General features: G+C 35.9%; 1 protein-coding gene across 1 annotated transcript in view; it reads right to left on the bottom strand.

Annotated features, from left to right (window-relative positions):
* Positions 1-16,445: 16,445 nt before the first annotated feature.
* LOC148649270 (uncharacterized) overlaps positions 16,446-25,766 on the bottom strand; it is a 128,362-nt gene continuing 119,041 nt past the window's right edge. The window contains exons 92-101 of the mRNA XM_088605690.1: positions 25,577-25,676; positions 24,712-25,404; positions 24,359-24,458; positions 24,051-24,094; positions 23,700-23,963; positions 22,819-22,899; positions 20,127-20,312; positions 19,894-19,944; positions 17,718-17,888; positions 16,446-17,264 (exon numbers count right to left, since the gene is read on the bottom strand). Of these exons, the coding sequence (XP_088461816.1) occupies positions 17,224-17,264; positions 17,718-17,888; positions 19,894-19,944; positions 20,127-20,312; positions 22,819-22,899; positions 23,700-23,963; positions 24,051-24,094; positions 24,359-24,458; positions 24,712-25,404; positions 25,577-25,676 (1,731 nt within the window). The 3' untranslated portion in view covers positions 16,446-17,223. The remainder of the gene's footprint in view (positions 17,265-17,717; positions 17,889-19,893; positions 19,945-20,126; positions 20,313-22,818; positions 22,900-23,699; positions 23,964-24,050; positions 24,095-24,358; positions 24,459-24,711; positions 25,405-25,576; positions 25,677-25,766) is intronic.

The following is a 25,766-nucleotide window of genomic DNA, read 5'->3' as shown; positions in this document are numbered from 1 at the left end:
TGGTATGTTAAATTGTACATTTCATAAGTCAGACCTCAGAACATTGTGTGGATTTCTGGTCACCACATTACAAAATATTGCTCCTGTGGAATCTGTCCAGAGAAGAGTAATCCTGTGCATTCCCAGGCTTAAAGGAATACTGTATACAAACAAAAACAACTGAATATTTTTAGCAGACGTCTTAAAGCTCTTTATGTTGAAGCTGTTGTAAAGAGTACCCCTGAAATGGGTCTAAACAAGTAAAGCAAAAGTCTAAATAAGACAGTAGATCAATCAAATCATCATTCAGCACAGGAAAATTAGAACTCACATGTAATGAAACTGTCAACAGACACTGATCCCCTAGGACTGGGGTTTGGAACCATAGTATTATACCATTCTATTATAAGCCTTATCACTGGTGCTCTCCATCACATTCATCATTGTCATGTTTATTCTTAAGCCGAGTGACCCTCTCAGCATTCCACTATATGTGAATGCTTCAATATTTAAGTTAATTTAAATTTTTTTTCTGGGAAACCACATTCCTATTTTAATTTATTTAAATTCTCTGTACTGTCATACAATTTAATATAGTACAGTACCTTTATCATTTAATCAAAGTGAGTTTCCAAGAACAAATACTGACATTGGGTTCAAGTTATTTCATTTTGGCACTGGCAGTGACGGGAACAACCTTGGAAATTATCTCGGAGGCGTGTATAAGTATAAAGTCTTTTGTGCGTGTCACATGCACTTGTTAACATAGCCACATCCTGGTGTGTCCCGTTATACTCTTTTATGTTACAAGCTAGTTATTTGAGACCCATCTCACACAGTTTGAGAGGTTGAAACCATGCAATTAAGTTAACTTTCAATGTGACCTTCAAAGATCAACGATTTTTGTCTTTAACAGCTCCATCTATTTGATCAAATTGGTTGCAACATAGTAAGTTTTTCATCCTGCCAAAATCAATTTGTGATAATTAATCTGTAGGGTATTTTTTACCAAAATATTATTGGCATTATCATCACCAGTATCTGTACTTCTTAAAGCACCTTTCAGGAGGACAAATTTGTTTTCCAAAAATACTACTCAGAAGTTCATATGGCAACATATAATTTGTGTCCTTGTTACTTCAGCTCAAACTTTCAGAACATGAAAGTACAGTACAACCATCTTTCAGATCTTGTCAAATAAAAGCAGATGTTGAGAATAGAAAGTTGATACTTCATAAAAAGTGCTGAAACTTATCAAAGTAAGAGAGCTTAGCTAAACATTTATCTAGTGAAAAGAAATCTGCGTAAAGTGTGTGCTTTATTATAGGGCAGTCTTTTAATCATACCTAAACTAAAGAGTTGATAATATTTTATTCCCATGTGTGCAGCAAAAACTGTTTCCTAAACAACTGGCAAATTAGCAGCCTCAGACAAGAAATTTATGAGCTATGGTTCTCCTCTAGTGTAAGGAAAAATATCCAGCTGACACGGGACACACTGACATTGTCGTCATTGACAGAGTTCCAAGGTACAAATTCGCTCCTGAGCTGGGGGTATATTTTTAATGCTTTTTCAAAATTAGAAATTCCTTCCAGAAATGAGTCACTTTCCAAACTACTTACAAATACGTACATTTAGCAGCTTATAGATTCATACGGACACACCCTTCCATAAGAACATTACTACGGAGCCTGAATGTACTGTATGTTATGTTGCTACTGATCATGGCTAGACGCCCATGTGGGCACAGACCCTCTGTGCAGTACAGTATGTCTCCTGGTAATAACTGCAGTAGAGCAAAGGAAAAACTGACAGCTGCAAGGTGGGGTCCTATTGGAAGAAACCCTACCAAAACACAGCTCAGATTAATTAGTTTGATGTGTTTGAAGGCTGTAGCCCTCCAAATGAAACATTTTCTCTGTGCCACTCATGTTTTATAGAACAGTAATATGACATTGGATTGTGAAATAGGTGAGGGAAACTGGAACATTGGAAACCTGCCTTCATGCCTGCTCAGACAATTTAAACAGAAAGCACTTTGTCAGCCTGCAAGAGACCAACTGAAAGCACCAGTCAAATTAATAGCAGATGGCATTGTTTGTAGGATGAAAACAAAATGGCAATAACCAATACAAATCACCTTCCTTGTAAAGATTTAATTGTCCCGCCACCTTGATTCCATTGTATCCAATTGCTTCCTGAACAGACCAAAATATGCAAAAACACAATGAAGTGAAAAACCTGCTTGTATGCTACATCAGTAAGGCACTATGTTTCTGGTCAGGTCCAAAAGTGCTTGTGCTGAATTTGTTCACATCTTACAGTAAAGAAACTGTGTTTAAGATGAAAGTACTATATCCACACTTGATGCGTTATTAAAATGAAACATCGATTCCTTTTCAAAAACATCAGATTACGTCGTTCCTGCAAAAACAGAATTACAGCCTAGTTTTAATAGTTCTCGACTGTCATTTCCTCTGTTTCTGTACCTTGTGAATTACATGACACAGCATTCAGCGGCTCCTTGGATCATACTCTGAATCTGAGGAAGTGTCACCTCAAACTCTCAATAATTCCTTCGATTCCAATTACACCATTTTACAGGGCAAATTAGTTTCTTTCTGTATTTCTACTTTTTTGTTTGCACATTATTGCACTGTTTTTGGCTGATTCTTACTTGTATTAACTGGCATGAGTATTCAGTTTTCAGTAAATTAATGTGTTTTTAATTTCCTCATAAATCAAAATCCAAAGCTATATACATTTGAGCAGTGGTGCATTTCAAGGCCAAGGATCCCCCGATTACTTTTTGGCTTGTGTTCTCTTTCCACTTAGGAAAGAGAAAACTCTGTAATTATACCTAAGAATTTTCAGTGAAAGGAACAAAGTGGGATATTCTTTGTTTCTTGCTTATTTCTTTGGCTTAGAAAAAATGGACTTTTGTGGGTATGCCACAAGGGAACAAACGTTGTTGTGAATATGAAAAGTTAAATTCAACATCAGTGAGATGAAAGCCAAAAAAGTAGTCTTCAAATGAACTAAAAAGAATTCCAGCTGTTATAGTCCACAGCAAATGACAAAGTTCTATTGTTAATTCTCCCTTTTGTGCTGCTTTCTCCAGCTGGTTTGATTTTCTGCAGGGTATGCCCATTGGATATTAAAGAAGGCAGGCAATTTAAACTCAATTCATGCAGGTAATTCACAGCACATGTAGAAATTAGAGTTGCAAGGATTTAGTGTTGTATTCAGACTGTTGCAGTAAAATACTGTATAATGATGAGGAGGTTGATAGTAAATAAATTGAGCCCAGCTCATAGTATGCAAGTAGCATCAGCCCACATGTCACATGGTTGCATGGATTATAGCATGGTCCCAGAACATCCTGAGCAGGCGAAATTGCAATCAACCATCTCAAGATAAAAATGTTAAAATGACCTGAAAACTGATTGGTTCAGGAAGTGGGACTGATGTCCTGGAAACTCAAGTATAGTCAATGACAGTCAATTCTGTTTGAAATCTGAAAATATCCTAAACCAACGAGGATTCAGTGCTGCTGTATTGGAATGCATGTCTTGCAAGTGTTAAGGTTGATGTTTATGTACTGTTAGGTGTATGTTTATGTATCATCTCCGTGCCTTTATGGCTGCAATCAGCAATCATTTAGTGATTCACAGTTTTAATCTAATATTGAAGGGCTGTAACTGCCAACTACAATGGATTGTTGCAAAGAGTGTCTTCTACAATTATTTTTTTGCTCAGGTTAATTATAACCATGGTTAAATGGAGTAACTCTGATCAAGTACTGTATGTATTCTTTTCCCCAAAGCACAGTAGTATGTTCATAGTCCTGGATTTGACAATGGCATACAGTACCTTGGCAACATTGCTGCTTTAAACTTTTTATTAAAAGTCCTCTTACTTTCTCTTTTTTCCTGTTAACTCCCTTCATATTTTGGCTTATTTTATCTTAATCTCTTTTTTTACTCGCTTCGAAGTGGCCTTAAAAGGGAAAATGTTTCCATAGATGCAACCAAAACAGCATCCCTTCTGAGATATACAGTTATGTCTTGCACAGCAGAAAGAGCGCTTCAGAGATTTTAAATGTCAGGCGAGAATAACATTGTAAGACTCATTCTTTTACCATGTGCCACATCGCCAATTGTGGTGCTTTAACTTAATCTAGTTCGTCTGTATCACCAAGTAAGAAACAATTAACAGAACTGGGCTTGGAAGAAACTGAACAGTTTACTAATGAATCAGACAAAACGTGTACATACTGTATGATCTCCAAAACAGAAATTTAACTAGTTATGCATCACAAATGAAGTGGCAAAAATACAAAATATATCTAAGGATATCTACTGTATAATGAATGTACATGGAGCAGGTTTTGAGAATTCTTGATTTATTGTGCCATACTGTAGTTATGGTTGAGACTTCAAATCACTGTACTTGCTCCAGAAATGTCTATTATACAGTAGTAACCATTTGTTTTAAGGCACTTATTATGATGTTACCTAAAGGTTTGGCTCTGTGTTTTTTTCCCAAACTAATCTCTTGAATGGCTTTGTAATCAACACGAGATAAATATATTGCTTAATACATTAACAATTTTTCTATGATGGTCATAAATTGTGATTGTCGGTGTCTTTGGAGAAAGACTTCGGCACAGTGAATACATGTAAATGCAATGTCTGAAATTGGAAAGAGTTTCTGGAACCAAAACATTAAAGCTTTGATATATCACCTTTAAAATGAATATACTGTAGCTGATTTATCCTATTCCACCTTGATTTATTGATATTCCCAAAGGCTATTCCACACTATATCTGTAGGGGATGCTCTTCTTCTAAAGAGTATGCACTGCCCTTTTTCTCTTCAGTTCCTCTTGTTTTTCTTGGAAGACACATAGTGGGAGGTCCTAGAGAATTTGGAGATTCAGTCTTCTTACTTCACAAGCACACTCTTCTGGGATGCCAGCTTGGCAGTGAGACAGCAACTTCGGCCTTTTGCCAGGGAATGTTTGGCTTAATGGGAAATAGAGATAAATCTGGATACATTTTCCATTTCGAGTCAGTCTCCAGATAAATTAACTGTATTTACAATGGGTTTCTTCAATGTAAATTCCATCAAGACCACACTTTATAGCTTCTGTGGAAAACTGGAAACCTATGGGATGAGTCACTCAGAAGCTGTTCACAACAGTTGGTTGTTTCATCAAATGAACTTCTGCCTTTTCTCTAAAACGACCAGCTAAGCTGAGGATTATAGGTTTTACACACAATTCATAAATGATTTATTGATTGAGATGATGCTACTGAAAGGCTGCAGTAAATAATTTCATTACACCTACACAAGTCCCTGCACTGCACATACATGTAATTTTCAGCACAGTCTTAAAACAGATGCTTGATTAAAGAGTCAACTAATGATAACATCTTTTTTCAAGCATTCGTCTATTTTTTAAGTCTCTTATTTGTAAATCTCTTCAGAAACAGACTGAGATTGTTTATCAATGTGTCATGCCACATAGGAAATCTTGCTTCAGAATCACGAGGGTATGTAGACTTCCTTTTAATTAGGAAAACTTGACTTTGCTGCTCCTAATTATCCCTGCTATGTACTGTTAACCTGATTGAGCACAGACTTCTTGTAATACGTCTACAGAGTTGTTTGAATTAAAACCAAATTAATATGCCATAATGGAGAAGAAAAGGTCATTGTATTGCAGGTGTCTGAAAAAGGAAATTTGCCACAGACATGGCTTAACAAAATATTCAAGGAGAATAAATGTGCAATACACTGGTTATGAAGCAGTTATACGGTAGTAAGAACAGGGGAGTATTGATGACACACATTGATTACATTTATTCAAGCAACACAACTTCAAGATTGATGTCATTAATCGAATAATTTTATATGTAAGCTCATTCACATATAAATAATGAATGCAATAATAATACTTATATTTCTGGACTCATCCCTGGAGTCTCCCTATTTTTCCTGTTTACAGGTACAGTATCTCTGGTATTTCAGGCTTGTTGCCTTTAGGGTTCGATTCCTGGCCAGCCTCTTTGCTGCTGAACTGGGCACGGGTGCTCAGATAATCAAACCTTTCCCTAAACCTTCAATAGGGCATATTTCCTGACACGAAAGTGCACCCTGTGGTCACGGTGACATCCATGCTGTCCCCTGCTGGACAAAAGGAGCTACAAAATTGTCATTTGGCAGGACCTCTGCTTTCATTCCTGACTTACTCTGCATCAAAGGGGTACTTTTGTGCACCTGTACTCCCCTCCTTCTGCTTCACTCCTGGCATCTGAGTGTTGGAATTTGTGTGGTAGTTTGACCATTTTCAGTTGGCACAATTAAGATACATTGCATAATGTGACTGTACTCTTGTGAACAAAAAATCCCATCATACATTTTTCAGTAAGGAATGTATTTCCAACTGTTAAGGACAGTTTTCATTGTCAAGGAAAGAAAATAGATTGTATTACATTCTCCATTAAATACACCATGTTCTTAGAATTCTTAGAATTCTTTTATTAACATTTTCATATTTTGAAATCTGATATATTTGAAATCTGATAACAAATTGAATTGTAAGTTCTTCAATTACCCCTTGGTTGCTCTATAAACATGGGCATAATTTAAGAATATTTAATGAAATTACGTTTCATCTGTAGGAAGAGAAAACAATTTTATTGAGTAAAAGAGCACTACACAAAAAAATAGATCCTTGATAATTCTATAGAAATGAACTGAGAGATGAAAACTTATATTAGTTATTATCTGTAATCTTAAATAGGTAAAAATAAACAACTAAAGACAAATCTTCTCTAATTCACTTGTTATTTGGTCTTTGAAGGTCTTATGGTTTTAAGTTATTAGGAAGGGGAGGACAATTTTTATTGTTTCTAAATTATGGCCTGATTTTGGCAGAATTCAGAATCCAAGCAAGGGCGAGCCTGGCGACTTCAGGTTGTTGCTTTAAGTGGTATTATTTGGCCTGTAGTTGGTACTCTACCAACTGGACCAGAATTTTGAAAAGCAATTACCCAGCAGTGACCATAGGATGCTGTGCAATAGGAGGTTTGTGACTCTACTTAAATTGCCTAAGCAATTTCTTAGTGATCTGCTTGATGATGAATCACAAGGATTCTTGACTGGGGACCTGCTTGAGCACAGCTTTGGTCTGCGTGTTTTCACATGAAACCAGGGTAAATATACTGTATGGATGTTTCTTTCTTGCCAAAACCTTATATGTATTTAAATGTTGCTAATTCCTGAAAGAAAAGATCAGAGATTTATGATTCTTAAAACATGAGCACATAAAACTTTTTTCACAGTTTTATATAATTAAACATTGTATACTATGTGGTTTATTTTTAACGAAGAATGGAAACTTATTTTTTCAAGCACATCTGTTACTAACAAAGACCACAATAGACGCCTCTATAGTGCTGAGATGACCAGATCTCTAACACAATCCCTGTGAGGCCCTTCAAGCTCCCACCCCTTCATCTTTTTGCTGAATAATACATTGTAAGTCAGGGAAATAGGGACAATGAACTTCTGTTTGAATCTCACTGTTCTATAAGACAGGAAGGGACATTCTGCAATGAGAATAATATTAATAACATCAACATTCCTACTGCTATATCAGCCTTTCCAAAGACTAGGAAGGCAGGCAGAGCCAGAATATGGTCCTTTTCTTTATACTATTAGTAATGATAAATGTTGCCTTCATCCTCACAGGAATATTAATATAGGGTAGGTTATTAGTGAAGCACAGTAAAAAGACATATTGCTCTACTTTTGCTTTTGCCTTCCTTTTTATTATTAATAGACCCTCACAGTGTAAATACAAAGAACTAGCTTTATCAATGCAAATTTAATTAATTACAAGGTGTAAGTGATTAAATTCAGGTTTAATTTAGGCTCAGAAAAAAAATCTTATTCTCTCTCTGGAGAATACCCAATCTTATTTAATAGGTTCAGGTCCAGACATTTCAATGACTCTGGTGTCCAAGATAAGCAATGATAAAACGTGATGTTACAAAGTAAAGCCAGGTTATGTCTAAATGCACAAGCAGCATAACACTATTTTAAACAATTTCTGTTTCGTTCGCCAAAGATAGCCAATATAATTTAAATATGCAGTTCTTAATACACTCTTTGAATGTAATACATACTTCTAAAATATATAGACAGCTGATGTAATAAATTTCTAAATAAAAGTTTACATCTGGACTGACAGAATTTTCAGATACAGTACATAGTTAAAAGTGAAAGATGTAATTCAAATAATTTTATGTTAAAAATGTACAGTTCAGTAATAGTCTCATTTACAATTTATTTTCACCACTTTGGAGAAAAGTAATACCAAAGAAGACCAGGTACATTTCTGGGCTCAAAGGAATGTCCTTCTCTGGCAGGCTAAAAGAGCTGAATCGTTTTAGTCTTCAATAAAAAAGACATTTTGGAGACCTGATTTGCAATAGTCAAAAATCATCTTAGGCATAAGTAAAATCAACCCAGCAGATTTTTTCAGAATCAACAGTGAACCTTATAACTATGTTAATAGAATTAAAAGGTTGTTTTAAGCATTTTTTTTCAAAAGCAGTTTTAAGTGGTTTTAGAGCTGACAACCTTTTACACAAAGGGGAATCTGGACAAGCTATCCAGCTGTGCTGTCAAAAACGACACCCTGCACTGCCACCCTCTCATTTCCAATCATTCTATTGTATGATCTAAAGAGGATTTGAAAACTGTCAATGTGATGCAAGCTGAAAAATGTACTTTGCTGAAATATCTGTTTTACCAGATGATTGAGGAATGCACTGAAATGCAAGTTTTAAGTTTTAAGAAATCTCCTTTTGATTCCCTAGTGAGATTATATTTGTGGGCAGTATTTGCAAAAATGGAATATGAGTCAGCTGAAACTGGAGCAAAAAGAACTTCTCATAACAAAGTAGTCTCCTGGTGCTTGTTATAAACACACAGCTGTATCAGCCAATGTGTAAGGAAGACAGCACACATTAAATATGTACAGGCTCTCTGCATGAAGATAAAGTACACTCTAGCACTGATCATTTAAACATGGTTAAGAGAGAGTAGGAATGAATTACCTTACTCATTTGGTTTCCAAGAGTAGATGGAAAAAATACATACAAATGTATGAGTATTGAAATAAATGTGTAACATTGGTGTGTTGTGGCATTTAACATGTGGGATAAGTATGTATTTTTATTTTAAAGCTTTTATGGTGTATCAAGGACCGGAGATAGTGAAGTAACATAAGCCAATAAAAATTGTAATATTTTTTGGTTTCCTGAGTATGATGTGCCTTAATCATATGCACGTTTTTGATCATGCTAATATTCCTGCACTTTTTCTTTTGCAAAGAAAAACATTTTAACCTCCTTTGGGCACTGAAATATTCAGGTGAAACTTCACAAATGTGTGTTGTTTTCTTTGGCAAGTAATATGTGAATTCAGAATGATAGTAAATGTTTTACAAATATAGTCAGATATCCATGTGAATGTCACATAGATCTGTACTTTCGTCAAGAGCTGGACTGAGTGTACGTAAATAGCCAACATTTGATATATATATGCAATCCAAATTGTATAATAGCTTTAACAGTTGTTTTTTTGGTTCATCAACTTTCCATAAAAGAAGCCAATGTGCATTTCAATGAGTGAGCCAGGAAGCTTTTGGAAATCATATTGTATTATAAAAAACAACAGGCTCATTATTTAGTGAGCAGTGCTCTTTTTTCATAGATGTGAAACTATGCCATGGTGCAACTGTGAAATGAAATGGAACAATTCTTGCACGGACCATTATCATTAAATACGTCCTAAGGTTGCTATAGGTTATCTATATGTAGTGGTGCAAAATTCTGCAAAGCTTTTAGTTAATAGCAATATCTTACAATCCACTCTACAGGCCACCATTGCAGTAACTAAATAAAAGAGGGCATATGAGAACCTACCATTCCATGGTTTTGTACGAATGAATACCATAGATTCTGTGTGGACACAAGCAACACTGTTTTGCACAAGCTGGGGTCTTTCAAATAATTTTTTGAGGTGCCTGCCAACAAAGCTTTATAACAGTCAAATCCAGCAGTCATTTTCAATCAGCCCCTAAATGTCAGGAGTCATCTTCCACCATATTTTTCATATACAAATGCTACGCTTTAACAGAAAAGATTTAAAGTAAATACTTCAGTGTTGGCTGCTGGTCTTTCTCCTGCTCTCTTGACCATGGACACGTATCATATCAAACTTTTTGCTGACAGAGAGAATCGGTCTGGCTTATACACTTGGGAAACTAAATGACACTGCATTCTGAGAAAGGAAACCCATGGGGACATTAAGCTCTGAAACAGAATCACTTATTCTGAGGGGAGGTATTGTAAGTTCAGTATGTTCCCAGCTGTTCCAGCCTAGCAATGCTACTTTTTGTATTATAAAAATATGCACATGTATGGGGGTAGCTTCCAAAATTGTTTTCCATCATGAGAGGCCATAAGAGAGAACTTGAGACCAAAGTTCAAGGGGTCTGCCTTTTCATTTTGAGGTGAGACACAAATTTATGGAGGTATGCAATATTTAACCTTTTGCTGTATACAGTATGTTTTCAATTTTACACACAAAAAAAAACAAAAAAAAACTGTATGAGCAAACCAGGATGTAAAAAGAACAATATGGCACCAGACATATTTGAAATGTGAAAGATATCTGGGTCATTTCTTTTGATTCCTTGTTTTTAAGAAAAGAACTAAAGTTAGTTCTAATGATATATTTTTGACATATCCAGCATTTTTACCTGTCAATTTTTAAAAAGGTTTCTGTGATCTTTGCCCCCCAAAACTGAGGAGATTTTAGTCATTCATGATAACTCCTGCTCCATAATTATAACATTGTCCCCATTGACAATGCATATCATCAACATCTCTATTTTTTTAGAGGTAAAAAAACAGGCCGAAATTTCTATTTTACACACTTAGCTTAAACAAATAAACCTACCCATGAGTCAATAAACGTTTAAATGACAAAAGGGGAAAAAAAGTTGTTTTTCCTCTTCCATTATCCTCTACCAATGAGCAGTAATCCCAAAGAAATTGTGATGAAACTGTGAAGAAGCTCTCTTCTGCATGAAATAACTGTGCACAAGACAGACACAAGAGGCTGGTAATGTTTATATAAATATAAGATAATATATGACAGGTGCCCTCTATAAATTAAAGATGAAAGAGCAAGTCAAGATAAGAGTATAGACAAAGTACAGACAAAGATAATAGAACTAACTCTTCGCTAGAGTGGGGTATGACATTCTCTCAATTTGTCTTCTGGTTCTTCTTTTGGCAGTGAGTCGATGCTTATCATGTGAGTGGGACAGGCAACACAGCACTGGATTATATTGTCTTTTGCCAAGGCACAGCATATCCTTTGCACATGTTTTTATTAACTTTATACCTGGTCATCATTTGCCTGATTTGAGGTTATCATGTATATGTGTTTTATATCCAAGATAGGTCATAATGATCCCGGTTCATGAGCGAGTTTAAAATGGGAATCCAAAGTTAACTGGAAAAAAAACATACTTATGGCTAAGTATCAGGGAAAGTCAAAAACAGCAAAATTGCATGTACATTGGTTTACAATCTATGGAATTCCCAGGGCAAGAATCAGAAATCTTCATTGAGCTCCAGTTTTCTGTTGTCCAACCATCACTGCTTTTTCTGAGTTAAGCACTATAGCCCCAGCAGGAAGAGTTACAATATTATTTTATGCATTGTTGGATCTGGGAATTAGATGACACACATTTATGTACTGTACCATACAAAGCAAGAGAGTTTCTCCTTGTTAAAATGTTGTAAACATATTTTGGAGAGTATTGTCACTTGAGGACACACTGCCTCTCTCATTGCCAATTTGAAGGTGTTACTCCTGGTGTTGTCATTGCATTTTTGTATAATTAAAAACTGAATTCTTAAATATAATAAAGAATTCATATAGCACAGTGCTTAACTGCTTAAAACTATTAAGAGGTTGTTTTTATAAAATACATTTTATAAAATAGTGTTCAGTAACCCCTTAATGCGGAGTTTTAGCAAAGACAGCTAGGAGAAACAGTTTAAACATAAGTAAAACAAAGTAAATACAGTATGTTTTTTCAATAAATATTTCCAAATATTTCTGGAGGAAAAAGGTTTCTGTCTGAAATAAAGAACAAAATGTTATACAATGTATGTCAGTTAACATAAAAATAAACTCCGTATGTGTAATGTGGATCATATGTTACTTTTCTTTTCTCAGAACACTCTATAGTGTATATCTGCTGAGGTACCTGCTTGACCTATGTTATTTTCAGTTTTCTTGGGAATGACACTGCAACTAAAATTGTCTGTGAACACTAATTACAGGCAAATGTAGTTCAGCAATGTATTTTTATATTGTTATGCTTTATAATACACAGTATAACTCTAAATAACATAAAGTTCTGTTCAGAGCTTTATACAGATACAACACTCTTTTGGCAGTTTTGCTGGTTAATGAATGTTATTTTGTTTTCAGCATTTTCTCAAACATGTCAGAAGTCACTTATAGTTCATGGCGGCAAAGTTATTTCAATTTGTTTGTTACTATGGAAAAAACATTTCAAAGAAATATGAGGACTAGGGATATATCCTGGTTTCCAGAGCTAAACTGCCTTATTTATGATCTGGCTTACCTTCTATTATTTTTCTAATCTTTTCCTGCTAGTTTCCATTTTACCAGAGCTGAGAGCTAGACTATGAAAGCAGAGGCAGCACATCTGCGCTGGCATGGCCTTTGCTGTTTTTGACATAAGAGAGAGGGGCTCATCCTCCTCAGCACATTAATCAAAGTGTATCCGAACTCCACTGAGGAGCCTCGCCCTGACGTCAGTCTAGAAATTATCAGAAAAAAACATAAGAAAACAAGCAATATACTATACTGTAGCACTTTCTCAAAAAGCTATTCATTTTATCCTTATAACAATATATATCTGACCGATGTTAGATGAAAACTGAGCTCCCCATGTGATTAAAAAACACATCCTCACACAATTTACATTATTCTGACACTGTGCCATTAACGAAACAGAGGTCAGAATATTCAAGGATATCTTGAAACACTTCTTGCTATTCCTGTCATTCTCAGTCTGCATTGCACTAGCCAAGTACAGAACATACAAGGTATGGTATAAAATGCTATTTAATTTAGTGACTGCTCAATTTGAGTATTTCGTAACACAATTTTAATTTACCATAATGTGACCATGAAGTGTTTTAATTATTAAGATAATATGTATTGACTGACATTTTACTCAGGAGGACAAAATATGGTACAGTACATGGTAATGATTATGGAACCTTAGGGTTCCTTACAATGGAGAGCCATGTTCAACCAACATTCCAGCACTCCTGGAGGCTTCTTCCAATATTGTACCCAGATAATTATTGAATGTAATATTGGGTCAAACAGAACGATTCAGATACAAGATACAGTACATAAGATAAAAAGAAACAGAAAAGAACAAAACATTTAGCAGCTCTCTGAGTATTTCCAGTCTTTACCTTACTTTCAGCCCTTTCATTGTTAAATTGGACGAATAAACCATAGTAATATAACCATAGTAAATTGAACGAGTTCCATAGTAATGTATATGATTCCATCTACATATCCAATACTACATTAACCCTACCACATAATACCTAGTATGGAGGTAGTTCGTTTTGAATGATCATTTTGTCTTTTCCAACTGAGTGCTCTTTACTGTGACACTTCGGAAGGAATGAGCTGTGAAGTGTCTCAATATTTAGCTCAGTTGTTTACTATTTTACAAGTGAATAACAAAATAAAGTAGTATAAGATAAAAAGTTCACTTTCTTTTCATCTGGATAGTGTTCTGTTGATTGAGAGGACTTGCAAAATTAGACACAGCTGCTCCAAATGAGTAATTAGTACTTGGAGGAAGTGAAATTCCACATCAGAGAAAGGAACTGTTGTGATAAGCTCTGCACGGAATCAACCATGTCTCAGGGCCAATTAAGAGGTTTATAAGGCTAGTTTTAAGGGGAAGGGTTTGAGGCTTTGTCTATCGTATTGGACTATAAGGAGGGGGTGAATGAGAACTGTATTGTAGGATGATCTTATTACAGAACACTTCAGACTTGTGGCTGCTGTGTCCAGGGTGCATCTTTTGATTAGAGTGGTGTCCCTGACCAAACAGGATCAGCCAGAAAAAGTTCATGATTATTACTGAAGTGCTTGGTGAATATAGTGAATACTCCGTATTAAGCTTAACTCCAGTTAAGCTGAGGTTAGTGAATATTGTAAATGGCTAATATGCATTCTTCAGTGCCTGCTGAACAAACAAGACAGGTTATTGAAGAACCTGACCAGAGCTGTCAAGTTGGTGACACCCCCACTCCCTCCCACCATATTATGATCTCTCCTAACATCTTCCTGTACCCACAATGACTGTACTCCTACACCACTACACACACATGTAAGCCGAAATTGTACTGTCCCCTCGATAGACCAGTAAAATTGTACTGGTCGTAATAATATTTAATATTAATTAACCATACTATTTTTAACCATACTATTTTTGCACTGTTCCAAGAATTACCTTGCACTGTTTTTGTCCTGTTATATTTTCTCTGTTGCGGAATTTTGCACAGTTTTGATTACTTGATTACATGTTATTTATGTTATGTTATTACATGTTACTGTTATTGCTATTGTGTTATTGTCTATTGTCTTATCTTCTGTCCTATTTATATACTGCACCTGAGTGACTAATGAGAAACACTTTTCATTATACTATGCACCTGTGTAAGTTTAATGAGAATAAAGTTGAATTGAATTGAAGAATTAAGCTGAAGAGTACAAGAATCTGGCCGTAACTGAGAGAATACAAAATTTTACTGTATGTTGTCAGTGTTGAAAAATAACTGAGAAGGGAAGTATCTGTGTAGCCTAAATGTGTTAGATCTGGAATACTGATGGAGGCAGAAAGTCATACCTCTTGAAATGTGGAAAAACAAAAATGACATTACTGCCAATGTCAATCATTTGGTATTGAGTGTGTTGGTGTGGTCACACTGATAAATGCACTTCCAGACTGATTTCAAATTTGAGGGATTTGAAATTTATAAAGTTTTTCCAGATCACAATACTGGCAATTTACTGTTTTAATTGTATTTTGATTATTAGGTAAATGTTTTGTGCTTTACGAAATAATTGTATCAATCAACACCTATACACAGCAGTGGTTTGTGCTCTGCACTTGTGACATCCTATTTTTAGCACTGCTGGTGTACTTTTATGCAAGGTACTTCAATAGCGCCATGATCGAGCAGTCTAAGGCACTGCGCTTGGTTCATACTAGCTTTTAGAGGCATAAGTGTAGATCATTCTCTGGTTTTCAGATTGCACCCATTATTATTTGGGGGCACAGCGTTTTTTAATATGCATGCATGATCATTCCTTTTTTGAAGCTGCTAAGCATGTTTACCTCTTCTGTTTTCACCAGACATGTATCTATTGGTGAAAAGGGGGACCAGATACTGTAGGTCTGACTCCGCTATATCCATCATCTCTCTCATGTGAATGTTTTCATCTATGTCTCCTTTGCCCTGCAGGCAGCTCTCTCAGTGCTCTGGGAGGATAGCTTCCATGTGTTCCAACTCGAGGAGCAGCCACAGTTGACATTTTCCAGGATTAAGACTTCCATAAAAGGCATTGAGACTCCTTCTGCAGGATAATTCATTCACCCTAATCCATAAACACATTTGTCTTTCTTACACAGTTCTTATCCAACTTTTTTTTCTACTTTTTTCAACTTTATGATTTCTAAATTGTTTCTCATGGCAATAAAATGTAGCTATTTTACAGAAGTTTTCCACATGCAAATCTGCAAATATGGTTTTATTCTTTTAATAAGCAGGGCATAAAATTAGTAACTGCTTGAATGTAGTGTTTAGGCTAAAAAGAATATATATATATACACAGTATATAACCTATATTATACATACAATAGTTTCCTAAATGAGCAATAATTTAATTCACTGTTAATAGTGCTGCATATAGTCTTCATTTAGCAGTGTATATTTTTCTAGTCAAGTGCTACTAAGAAATGTCACAAATGACAGGCAACCCGAGTCAAAACTATTTTTTTCATGTATCCACTTAATTAATACTATTTTTTATGTTATGAATTATGATATTAGTAGGGACAACAGCATCCAAGGATTTAATGCTTTCTGAATGCCTGAAATACTCGGTGAGAAACGCTTGGTTAATTGCTAAACTTCTCATTTCTATCCCTCCCAAACTCCAGTTAAGAACTTCAATTTACTAATATTCCACTATAAAACAAAGAAGAAAAGAAAGAGGCAAATCTCCAAACACAAATGTTATTAGAAAGTCTTATTTTTTATTTTCTTCCCCAAAATTTAAAAAAAATATTTTGAAAACACTTTTGACAAGTACATTCTATATTTATGAATTGGAGCTTATGTGTTTGAAGCAGTGGTCCCAGAAGTGCATTTATTATACATTAGACCTATCTTTTATTGACGAGGGTGATTGCCATCATATACATATTGTCAGGTAAAAGAGTGCTGTAAACACAAACTCAGAATTTCTAATGAACAAAAGTCTTAACTGTGATATGTGAAGTTCTAAGGCTGTTAGAGGCCCAACATGTGTCTAGAATAATAACCTATGATAAAAAAGTAACTGATTTGTTAACACGTGTACTGATTACAGAAAATTATTTTTTCATACTGTTAATTCCTGAAAACAGAGAACAGATTTCCTTTTTTTAGTTTCCATTTGACCAATATATTCATATAAAAATGTTTTAAACTCATTACATGTACTTCATGAATGAAAAAGAAATATGATTTTTTTTAAAGAAAGTATCTAAATGTTCCAGAACATAGTTTACAATACATACTGGACAAATTCAGCAACTCCTTCAAAAAACACATATAGCACCAATACGAATAGAAAACCCATGCAGCAATTCATTTTCTTTTTCTTGTTGTAAAAAAAGACTACTTCAAGATTTTTGTTAGGGTCATTCTTTGCAGGAACAGTGCAGGCTCTGGTTTTTCTTTAGCTTCTAGTTGGTCATGGTATTCTCCGGATCTCTTCAGAGGTAAAAGTTGGCTTTTGAATAATTTTTCCTTATGTTTCAATCGCTGCTATGACTCCTGGTTTGATAGGTGCTGAAAGCAGATAATAAACAGAGTAAATCATTTTCCAGTTCAGATTCACAATAAAGCTAATTTCAGGTAATGATGAGGTCCAATTGGCCTTCAGGAACAAAAAAACCAGACTACAACCTACGAATTAATTCTAGTTTGAGCTGGATAGAACTGCAGCTATGACAAAATACATTTTTGCAAGTAAGAGTTTTGCTCTTGGCCCAGAATTACTGTTGGCCCACACGTAAAAACTGTAGGCCCACATGTGGGCGGGCTGACATTGTTGATTATCAAGGCACTAGTTTTCATTAAAGAGCAAGTTTTGTTTATGTTTTTGACGTAAGGTTTAAATCACATGTCAATTAGCTGATAAATTGTTGCCCCAACTGCTCACTATTACATTTTATGATGAGACGTCAGTAATACATTTCAGTTGGCTGTGCAAGGTCACTTTTTATGAGAAAAAAACCTCACCTGGACCACAGGCCTTTTCACACTCCTCCTGGGTATCGAACCGGTTTTCATTTCCTCCGCAGCCTCCGTACCAGAATCGCGTGCAGCTCTTGGTGGGGTAATCGTAGTGCCACTTCAAGACAAACTTTGTGCATGTGCCCTCCTCCTTCTGCAGCTGGCAAATGTCTACCACTGTAGAAACATTATTGCATAAAATTAAAAGAACATGAACATCTGTAAACATGACTTTACATACAATACAGTTAAAACTCAACTGCTATTAGTTATAACTATAAAACTAATGGTATGAGTTGATGACCACACCGCGAATGGGTGGATGACATTCTGGAGTGGTATGGGCCTGGTCTACAACCACTCGTCCCAACCCAAGGATCAATGGTGGTGCAGGGGAATAATGGACACTGCATTCGACGCCAACGGAGTTGATCTCCATAGACAGAGATGATGATAAAACTAACATGTACAGAATGGATATGCTAAGTATTGTAATTAGTTGTAGTTACCCCTACAACCCTACATACAGTAAAGCATGCTAATGGAACAGTAGCAAAATTATACACTCATGACAGCCTAGTAAGGGCAGCACAGTGGTGCAATGGTAAGCAGTGCTACCTCACATTGCTGGGGCCCTGACTTCTATTACTTGGGTGCTATCTGTGTGAAGTTTATATGTTTTCCCCATCTTTGTGTGTGTTTCCTCCCACTATCCAAAGACATCCCCTGACCCTGTATTGGATAAAGAGGTCAGAAAATGGATGAATGGATAACATCCAGTACAGTTGTAGTACTATATACTACAAACCCAATAAAAGATAAACAAAGAGTCCCAGCAAACATTACTACATTAATTGAATATAAATAGCTAGTCCTGAGCAACATTATATGATGTGGAAGAAAGTGTTATGCAATTGCAAATGAAATAAAGGTAGGGTACAAGTCAATCAAACATTCCAGGAATGTTTTTAGATACTTTTTGGTCCCACATTTAACACTCCCTCAATGGGTGGTGCACAGAGCATGCGCCTGTGTGTTCAGGAGACGCTTGTTCAGTATGTAAAAAACGGAACGGGAACACTGCTCATGTGATATGATGTTACAGTACATGCCAGCACATAAAAGAAACTGAACAACAATCATTCGTACACTTCTATCATTTGCCAGTTCTGTAAGTCTTCAGGAATGTTGATCTAAATGAATTCATAACTAGTTTTATTTTAATTTCACATTTTATGCCCTTTTAAATACATTAAACCTTCCTTCATTCTTGATTCTATTTTTCACATATCCTGTATGCCTGCACATCAGTTTGTGTCATGGAACACTAATAGTTTACAACATATCTGGAAAGCCAGTTTTAATGCAGGCCAGATCTTTACAATTGTATTAATGAAAATTTAGCTGCCTTTAATCAAAACATGGAAAAACTGACAGTGCATACAACGTCGGACTTTCTGCTCACTGTTAAACCAAGTATGTTCCTAATAAATGTTTGACAAACAAGCCTTTCATTCATCCACGATATGTTGATGGTTTGCCCCATGTCAATGGAATTCCAGTCTCTACTTCAATAGCATAAATGGCTCCTATTAATTTTGAAATATACCGTTAAGTATTTGCAGGATGGTTGGTCAGAGTTCACTTGAGTTACTTTTAGAATATGTACAGTACGCAGTTATAGGTAAAAAAAAACATAACCCAAAAATGGGTCATTTGTTTTTGGAAATAAAAGATGTTTCTGTCTTTGCCTGATGATGTAGCGGTCTTCAGACAATTCTGACTAAAAGTTCCTTTCTGTTTTACAATATGGAATGTGACATTTAAATGAAAACTCAAAGGAAAGATACAGTGTGAAATTTATGTCTGTTTCTAAGGTATGGCCAAAAATTGGGGGCATGAGGACAACAGTGGTTGTTTATAATTTAACCATACTTCTCATGTTATTTATTACATTCATCACATACAAAATATATTATTCTGAATACTCATAAGTCAGAGAACATCCTGAAATCCTTAAATATTCAAAGACAATAAGTCTAAGGTTATATATTTTTTCTTTTCATTTTAGTTTTGTTTTTAATTACAGTTCTCAATTGAGGGTGGAGTACTGACTTTTGACTTTCCAGTCCTTCATGTAATCCCAAATTATTTCTTCACATGAGCACCTTATTATTCTTACCTGTTGATGGTACTTCATCCATCTGAACTTGTTGCATGCTATTTTCCAGAGCTGTAGAAAGAAAGTTTTATTGTCTTGTTTTTAAAGCAGGTATAGTCTTCTAAACATAAATTATTAAGTGAAGCACTAGTTTTAATGGTAGGTTTTCTAAACCTAATTATGAAGTGAGTTTGAGGTTTGTTCAGTTGCCAAAGGTTATGGAATGGTGTTGCACAGCCGTTGAGCGTACTTACATGGTTTCAAGCACTGGTTAATGCACTGGGCTTCAGTCTCGAATCTATTGGCATTCCCTCCGCACCCACCATACCAGAACTGGGTACAGATCCCACTTTTTGAGTCAAAGAACCACATAGCCTGATATTCTTTGCACAGCATTCCGGAGTCAAAATCAAGTGTGCATGGATCTGTATGCTTGTTAGCTAAAACATGCAAGAAGAACATCTGTTATGGAAAGCGGCAGTGAAAAAAAATAATAATAAAATTTAAATGAGTAAAATAAACAATTCTTTAAACAATGGGGGCCTGACTTTGAATTTTGTTGAATGCCATGAACTGTATAACAATTTAGAAAATGGGATTTAACAATTTAAGCAAATATTTGCCTAAATCTTAATCCAAAATTATAATATTATGCAAAATACTTCTAGAAAGGTGTTCTAAAGGGCACAGAGACAGGACATTTTTTTCTATCAAAGGAATTAAAAAAGCTGAGGTCCAAAAGAGCTGAATAGCAGAAATTATAGCCACTGATACTACTGTCTGTTTGACTTCAATTAGATGTTTTCAGCACACAGCTGATCAGATACATTTCTAGCAGAGAGGTGGACCAGATGCAATGTCCTCCTTCATAAGTGGTTTCTATAGGAGGATTTAAACAGAAATATAGCTGAAAGCCAAGAAAAAGAAAATGTGGGAAAAAAGGACAAGGAGAGTAAGATGATTGATTGTCTTTGTACCTTTTGGAACAATCAATTGACAATTAACTGAACAATTGACTCAAATTATGTTTGGAAAACCAGGCATGCTAATATTAGTATATTTTAGTACTGAAAGCGCAACACCTGTTTCCTTAATTTCTTTAATATCATGCACAAGAACATTCCTGTATGTCTAAAACCCTTTCAATTAAAACTTTATTCCTTCTTCCTAAAGAAGACCAAGTGCAAAAGAATGACAGATCGAACAAATCTTCAGATGCATGCAAACCATTCAAAGCCAAACTATTGTACATACAGTATGCATATGTATATGTACTGTATAGTGCAGAAAACCTTATAAGAACTACATCAAGCACGCACACAGATACAGAATATACAGCAAATATGGTCTAAATACCTAATCTACAGATTAATGTGACATTTAATTTCATACATCGGAAATTTTCTATAAAATGTTTTTTTTTTTGCAGATTAGCCTAATTTCACTCAACATGTAGAATTCATCCCACTACGTATTTCACAACAAAAGACAGAGTTTGGAAGTTTTAACTTCATTTCATAAATTAATGATTTATGATGGCCCTTCCAGTCTATGGTATGACTGTAGTCTGTGCTGTCACAGCAGAGGGAGTAATTGTGGGTCATGTGTTAAGGGCAATGCTGTGTTTTGTATATGAGTTAAGCACACTCAGCATGAAGAGGCAATGAATGGTGAAGGCTCTTTCTCTGCCAGGACATGCTGGAATTTGTGGTTATTGTAGTACAGAATAAAAAGCACTTAGGATTCTTGGTGCTAGGAAAATATACAGTATAAGACTGCTGATTTCACTGATACCTGTGCAAAAAACTAGCTGAAAAATTAAAGAGCTGTTTATCACTTATCCGCTGTGAGATCAAACTTTTTACCATCGGATAATACAAGATGTAAGATGGGTGGAAATCTAGAAAATTTGGAAGATAAAAAAGTGGGCTTCCCAACATAAATGTATACATACAGTATATACATGGTTTGTGTCCAATTATTATACAGTATGTGGCAGCAGTACACAATGGATTTTGGTTCATGAGAATTGCTATACTATACTTTAATTATACTGCCTGTAAGTTATACGGCCCTGAACCTGATAAACTTTCCAGGCAGTTGTATGAATACGGCCCACTTAAGAAAAATGTTAGTTAGAAATTTAAGCAAAATATAATGTTTTTAGAATATTCTAAAGGAGTTTGTACTTTGATGACTTTGATGATGAGATTCGAATCTTACCATTTTTCCTTGAAATTTAATCAGACCACTGACACATTCATCTTAATGTGTCACATGCTGTATACATATTTTTGTCCCCTGCTTAACTCTTCTATATCTTCAAGATTTCAGATGATAGCTAATGTTAATCCTACAAAGTCATAAGTTTTCAGAACAAAGCCATCTTGATCTGATAGCCATTTAAAATTAAATGATCTCATTCCTGTGCAATCTTCACCTTGTGGTGAGCTCTCCATTTCCATAGCATAATGATAGGGGCCCCTTTCAAGTAACATATGGTGCATAAATCTCTGTTTATAAAACTCTAAGTATTTCCTTTAAAGCCTTTAAACTGAAGTGACAGACAGCTTTGTAAAATCAACCTTTATAGCATTCAGATATGTTCCCTTTCAATCTTTTTGCAGTGCACATGAAAAATGTCCCCATCTTTAAAAGGAATAGGTACTGTAGATCAAAGAAACTAAACTTGCAAACTTTGATTTTTTTCCAGGCAATGTGCTGCACTCTTGAATTTCAGGCATTGTACAGCAATTTGCAAGATTTGTAGATGGGATGTTTTGTACCTCTGTGGATAGTACTATAATTAAAAACAGCTGTGGCATCTATGGAGGCGTTTGCTTGGAATTAAGAAGAAAGAAAATAATGACTTTTACTTTCCTATTTTAAGTAAATTCGATAAGAAGAGAACACATACATTTATCACACATCATGTGACTTACTGACCTATCTCTGGCTTACTCAGAGGCTCTGTTTCCAAAATCACTGAAACCTCTGCAGGACTTGCTGGTATCTTCACTTCATCTTCTGTCAGAACAAAAAGCCAAAGGTTTGCAGGACGCATTTGTGTCCACAACATGAAAAATTATTTAATTAGCAATTTCCACAGAAATTGACTATTGTATTAAGCACATGGTAAATATGATGCCCCCAGGTGTAAATACAGCCCAGCAGAAAGCAACAAATACAAACAAAAAACACAGAAATGGGAAGACCCACCACAAAACAGGAGCCTTGCTAAAGTGCTGTACAAGAGAAAAGTTATCATATCATGCCTTCACAGTTTTTGCACAAGGAAAATGGAAACTAGCCATAATTCCTGTAAACAAATGCAACAGAATGGTATTTACAGGGATCTCTGTCTCCAGCCTACATAGAAATACAGGCTACACTTAGACCCCAAAACAAAACACACTGTGAACTTGACAATCTTCACTGAAAAAGAAGAGAACGAGGACTCAGCGGCAAAGTCACATATGAAAGCAAATTAGTCACACACAAGCGCAGGACACAGGACACTCCCTAAACAGGTAGAAGTAGGTACCAGGTAAAACCCAAATGCACCTGTGACAGCAAAGGCCAGGTACAATCTCCGTCGGGAATCTCCAACCTGATGTAATTTGTTAAACCTTTAATATCAGGCCCAACAGCTTTCAAAATGATACCATGTAAAACAAATAAAGAATATTCAAGGAAATATCCTATGAATATTGCTGTCAGTCTGCAGCAGGATTACCAATGGTTCCTACTCAAAATAGCATAGGGAAACAAAGGAAGACTAACTGTAAAGCTGCTGCTTCCTTGATTAATAATAGCATATAACTCACTGGTAATGATGATTCCCTTGTATACTACTTTGACCTGGTTCTGGAGGTAGCCAGTGACGACCACATGGTATTGCTGTGCACACTCCAGCCCTTTGATGAACAGCTCATTGCCTGTCACATTCTTTCTCAGGACAGTGGAGTGATCACTTAACTTGGTCACAATCACTTCGAAGTTGTAATCACTCTTTGCCTCTGGGCTGATCCATCTCAAGATTAAGCTATTAGATGTGATATTTGCAGCATGCATTTCTTCTTTTTCAGGTGCTAGAATATGAAAAGAGGCCTTAATTTGTTTAAAACAGCATTGACAGGAACTTGGATGGGGCCATCAAACTAGAACTGGTTTCCTACCTTTTTGTTTTTCTGTATGAAGCTCCTGATTCTCATGGTGTTTTCTGCATGAAGGAAAAGCAAAATAAACTTGCAAACAGGCTATTACAGTAGAAGAAAAATTCTTGAGGAAAACAGAAATAAATTAATTGTACCGACGTATATACGATGTAATTGGGATTAACAGGGACTGGGTGAACCGTATATTAGATGATGTCATTTTGCACTATTATATTCATTATTGAATTATATTTTTCATTATACTAGTCAATTATCTTTACCTTACATCATTATGAATTAATAGTCCCAGGCTGTGACTGATTACGTACCTTTGTTTGGTTAAATGGGAAGGAATTTTCCAAGGTTGGTCACTCTGAAACCAATCACACTTCTGAACAATGTCAGGAGACATGTAGAAGGCATTTTCAGCTGTGTCAAGACAGACAGCAATGTAAAGTTCTTTGCAAATCATACAGTTTAAAAAGTGCAATGGGCAGTGGAGACAACCTTAATTTATCGTTGTAAGTCATTTTAAGAGAGGGAGAAAAACAATTTTTTTTAGGACAGTGCTGTACTGCACCACCTTAACAGTACATGTTGAAATGCGGCAGAATAGCATGTATTCAAAGTTGTAGTGCCATAAAAAGTCAGCTATACTCATCCAACAAATCTCCATACTCACTGCTGACATATTTCGGAAGCAACTGGCCAAACCGCTGAATAGGTTCATCATAAAATTCTGATGGCTTTTCAATCCTCTTGAAGAAGACATTTGTGGGCTCACTGGCCATTCTGGCTAAGATGCGGCTATCTGTGACACTAACACCTTCGCCAACAGCAAAAATAACAACGAAGTAGCCTTTGCACTTGGCCTCTGTCGCAATCCTCAGCAGCCTTGCTTCGTCCTGCTCCCACACCGAGCCCGTCACCATCAGCACGATCATCTTCAGGTCCCGAGGATTTTGGGCTTTCTCAAAGATGTGCTCAATGGTGTATTCCATGGCGCTGCCCACAGCACGTACTCCCTCCAGTTGGACCACTTTGTTCTGAAGGACGTTCTTGATGTCTTCCTTAGATCCATGGTCCATCAAGTCAATATTAACCCGGACAGGGATGTTGCTGTTATTGTGTTCAAACTCGTAAGGAGCATGCTGAAGCACTGCCACTCGAGCATGATGGAGGGATGCCTTGGGATCTGAGGCGATCTCCAGCTGTTCGATGATATGGGAGATGTATCTTTTCATCTCAACAAATACTTTGGGCCGAGTGGTCTGGGAGCTGTCCATTAGGAAAGCAATGTCTAGGTCTATGTCTGTGGTGGGTGACCTCCGGCCTCTTACAGTTCGTGAACAGGACTCATCAGGGGCGCAAACATCTGAAAAAAACAACAACGTTCGTTTAGAAAATTCTGTCAATATTGTGTAAATAGTTTAATGACAGCATTTTATGAAGTCGAGTCTGATATTTGAGAATAAAACTAATAATTTTTGGATTGTCTGTTGAAGTTTCATTCAAACGGCATGTAAAAAAACACAAAGCATTCTTACCATAACAAACGTGGCAGGTGAAAACTTTACTAATCAACTGGTTTAACTGTGGTACTCCGGATGGGAGAGTAAAGAATTGTGCCAACACGGTGTCGTTGATCTGAAACAGAAACAAGCAAAACAAAACTCACTTAAGTTACTATTATTACTACTGATGATGATAATACTACTACTGCTGCTACTACTAATA

This window comes from Lepisosteus platostomus, chromosome 14, assembly GCF_059453375.1.
Source record: "Lepisosteus platostomus isolate fLepPlt1 chromosome 14, fLepPlt1.hap1, whole genome shotgun sequence".
Taxonomy (NCBI): Eukaryota; Metazoa; Chordata; class Actinopteri; order Semionotiformes; family Lepisosteidae; genus Lepisosteus; species Lepisosteus platostomus.
Note: the sequence above shows the minus strand (reverse complement) of the source record. Positions and strands in the feature narration are given on the sequence as shown.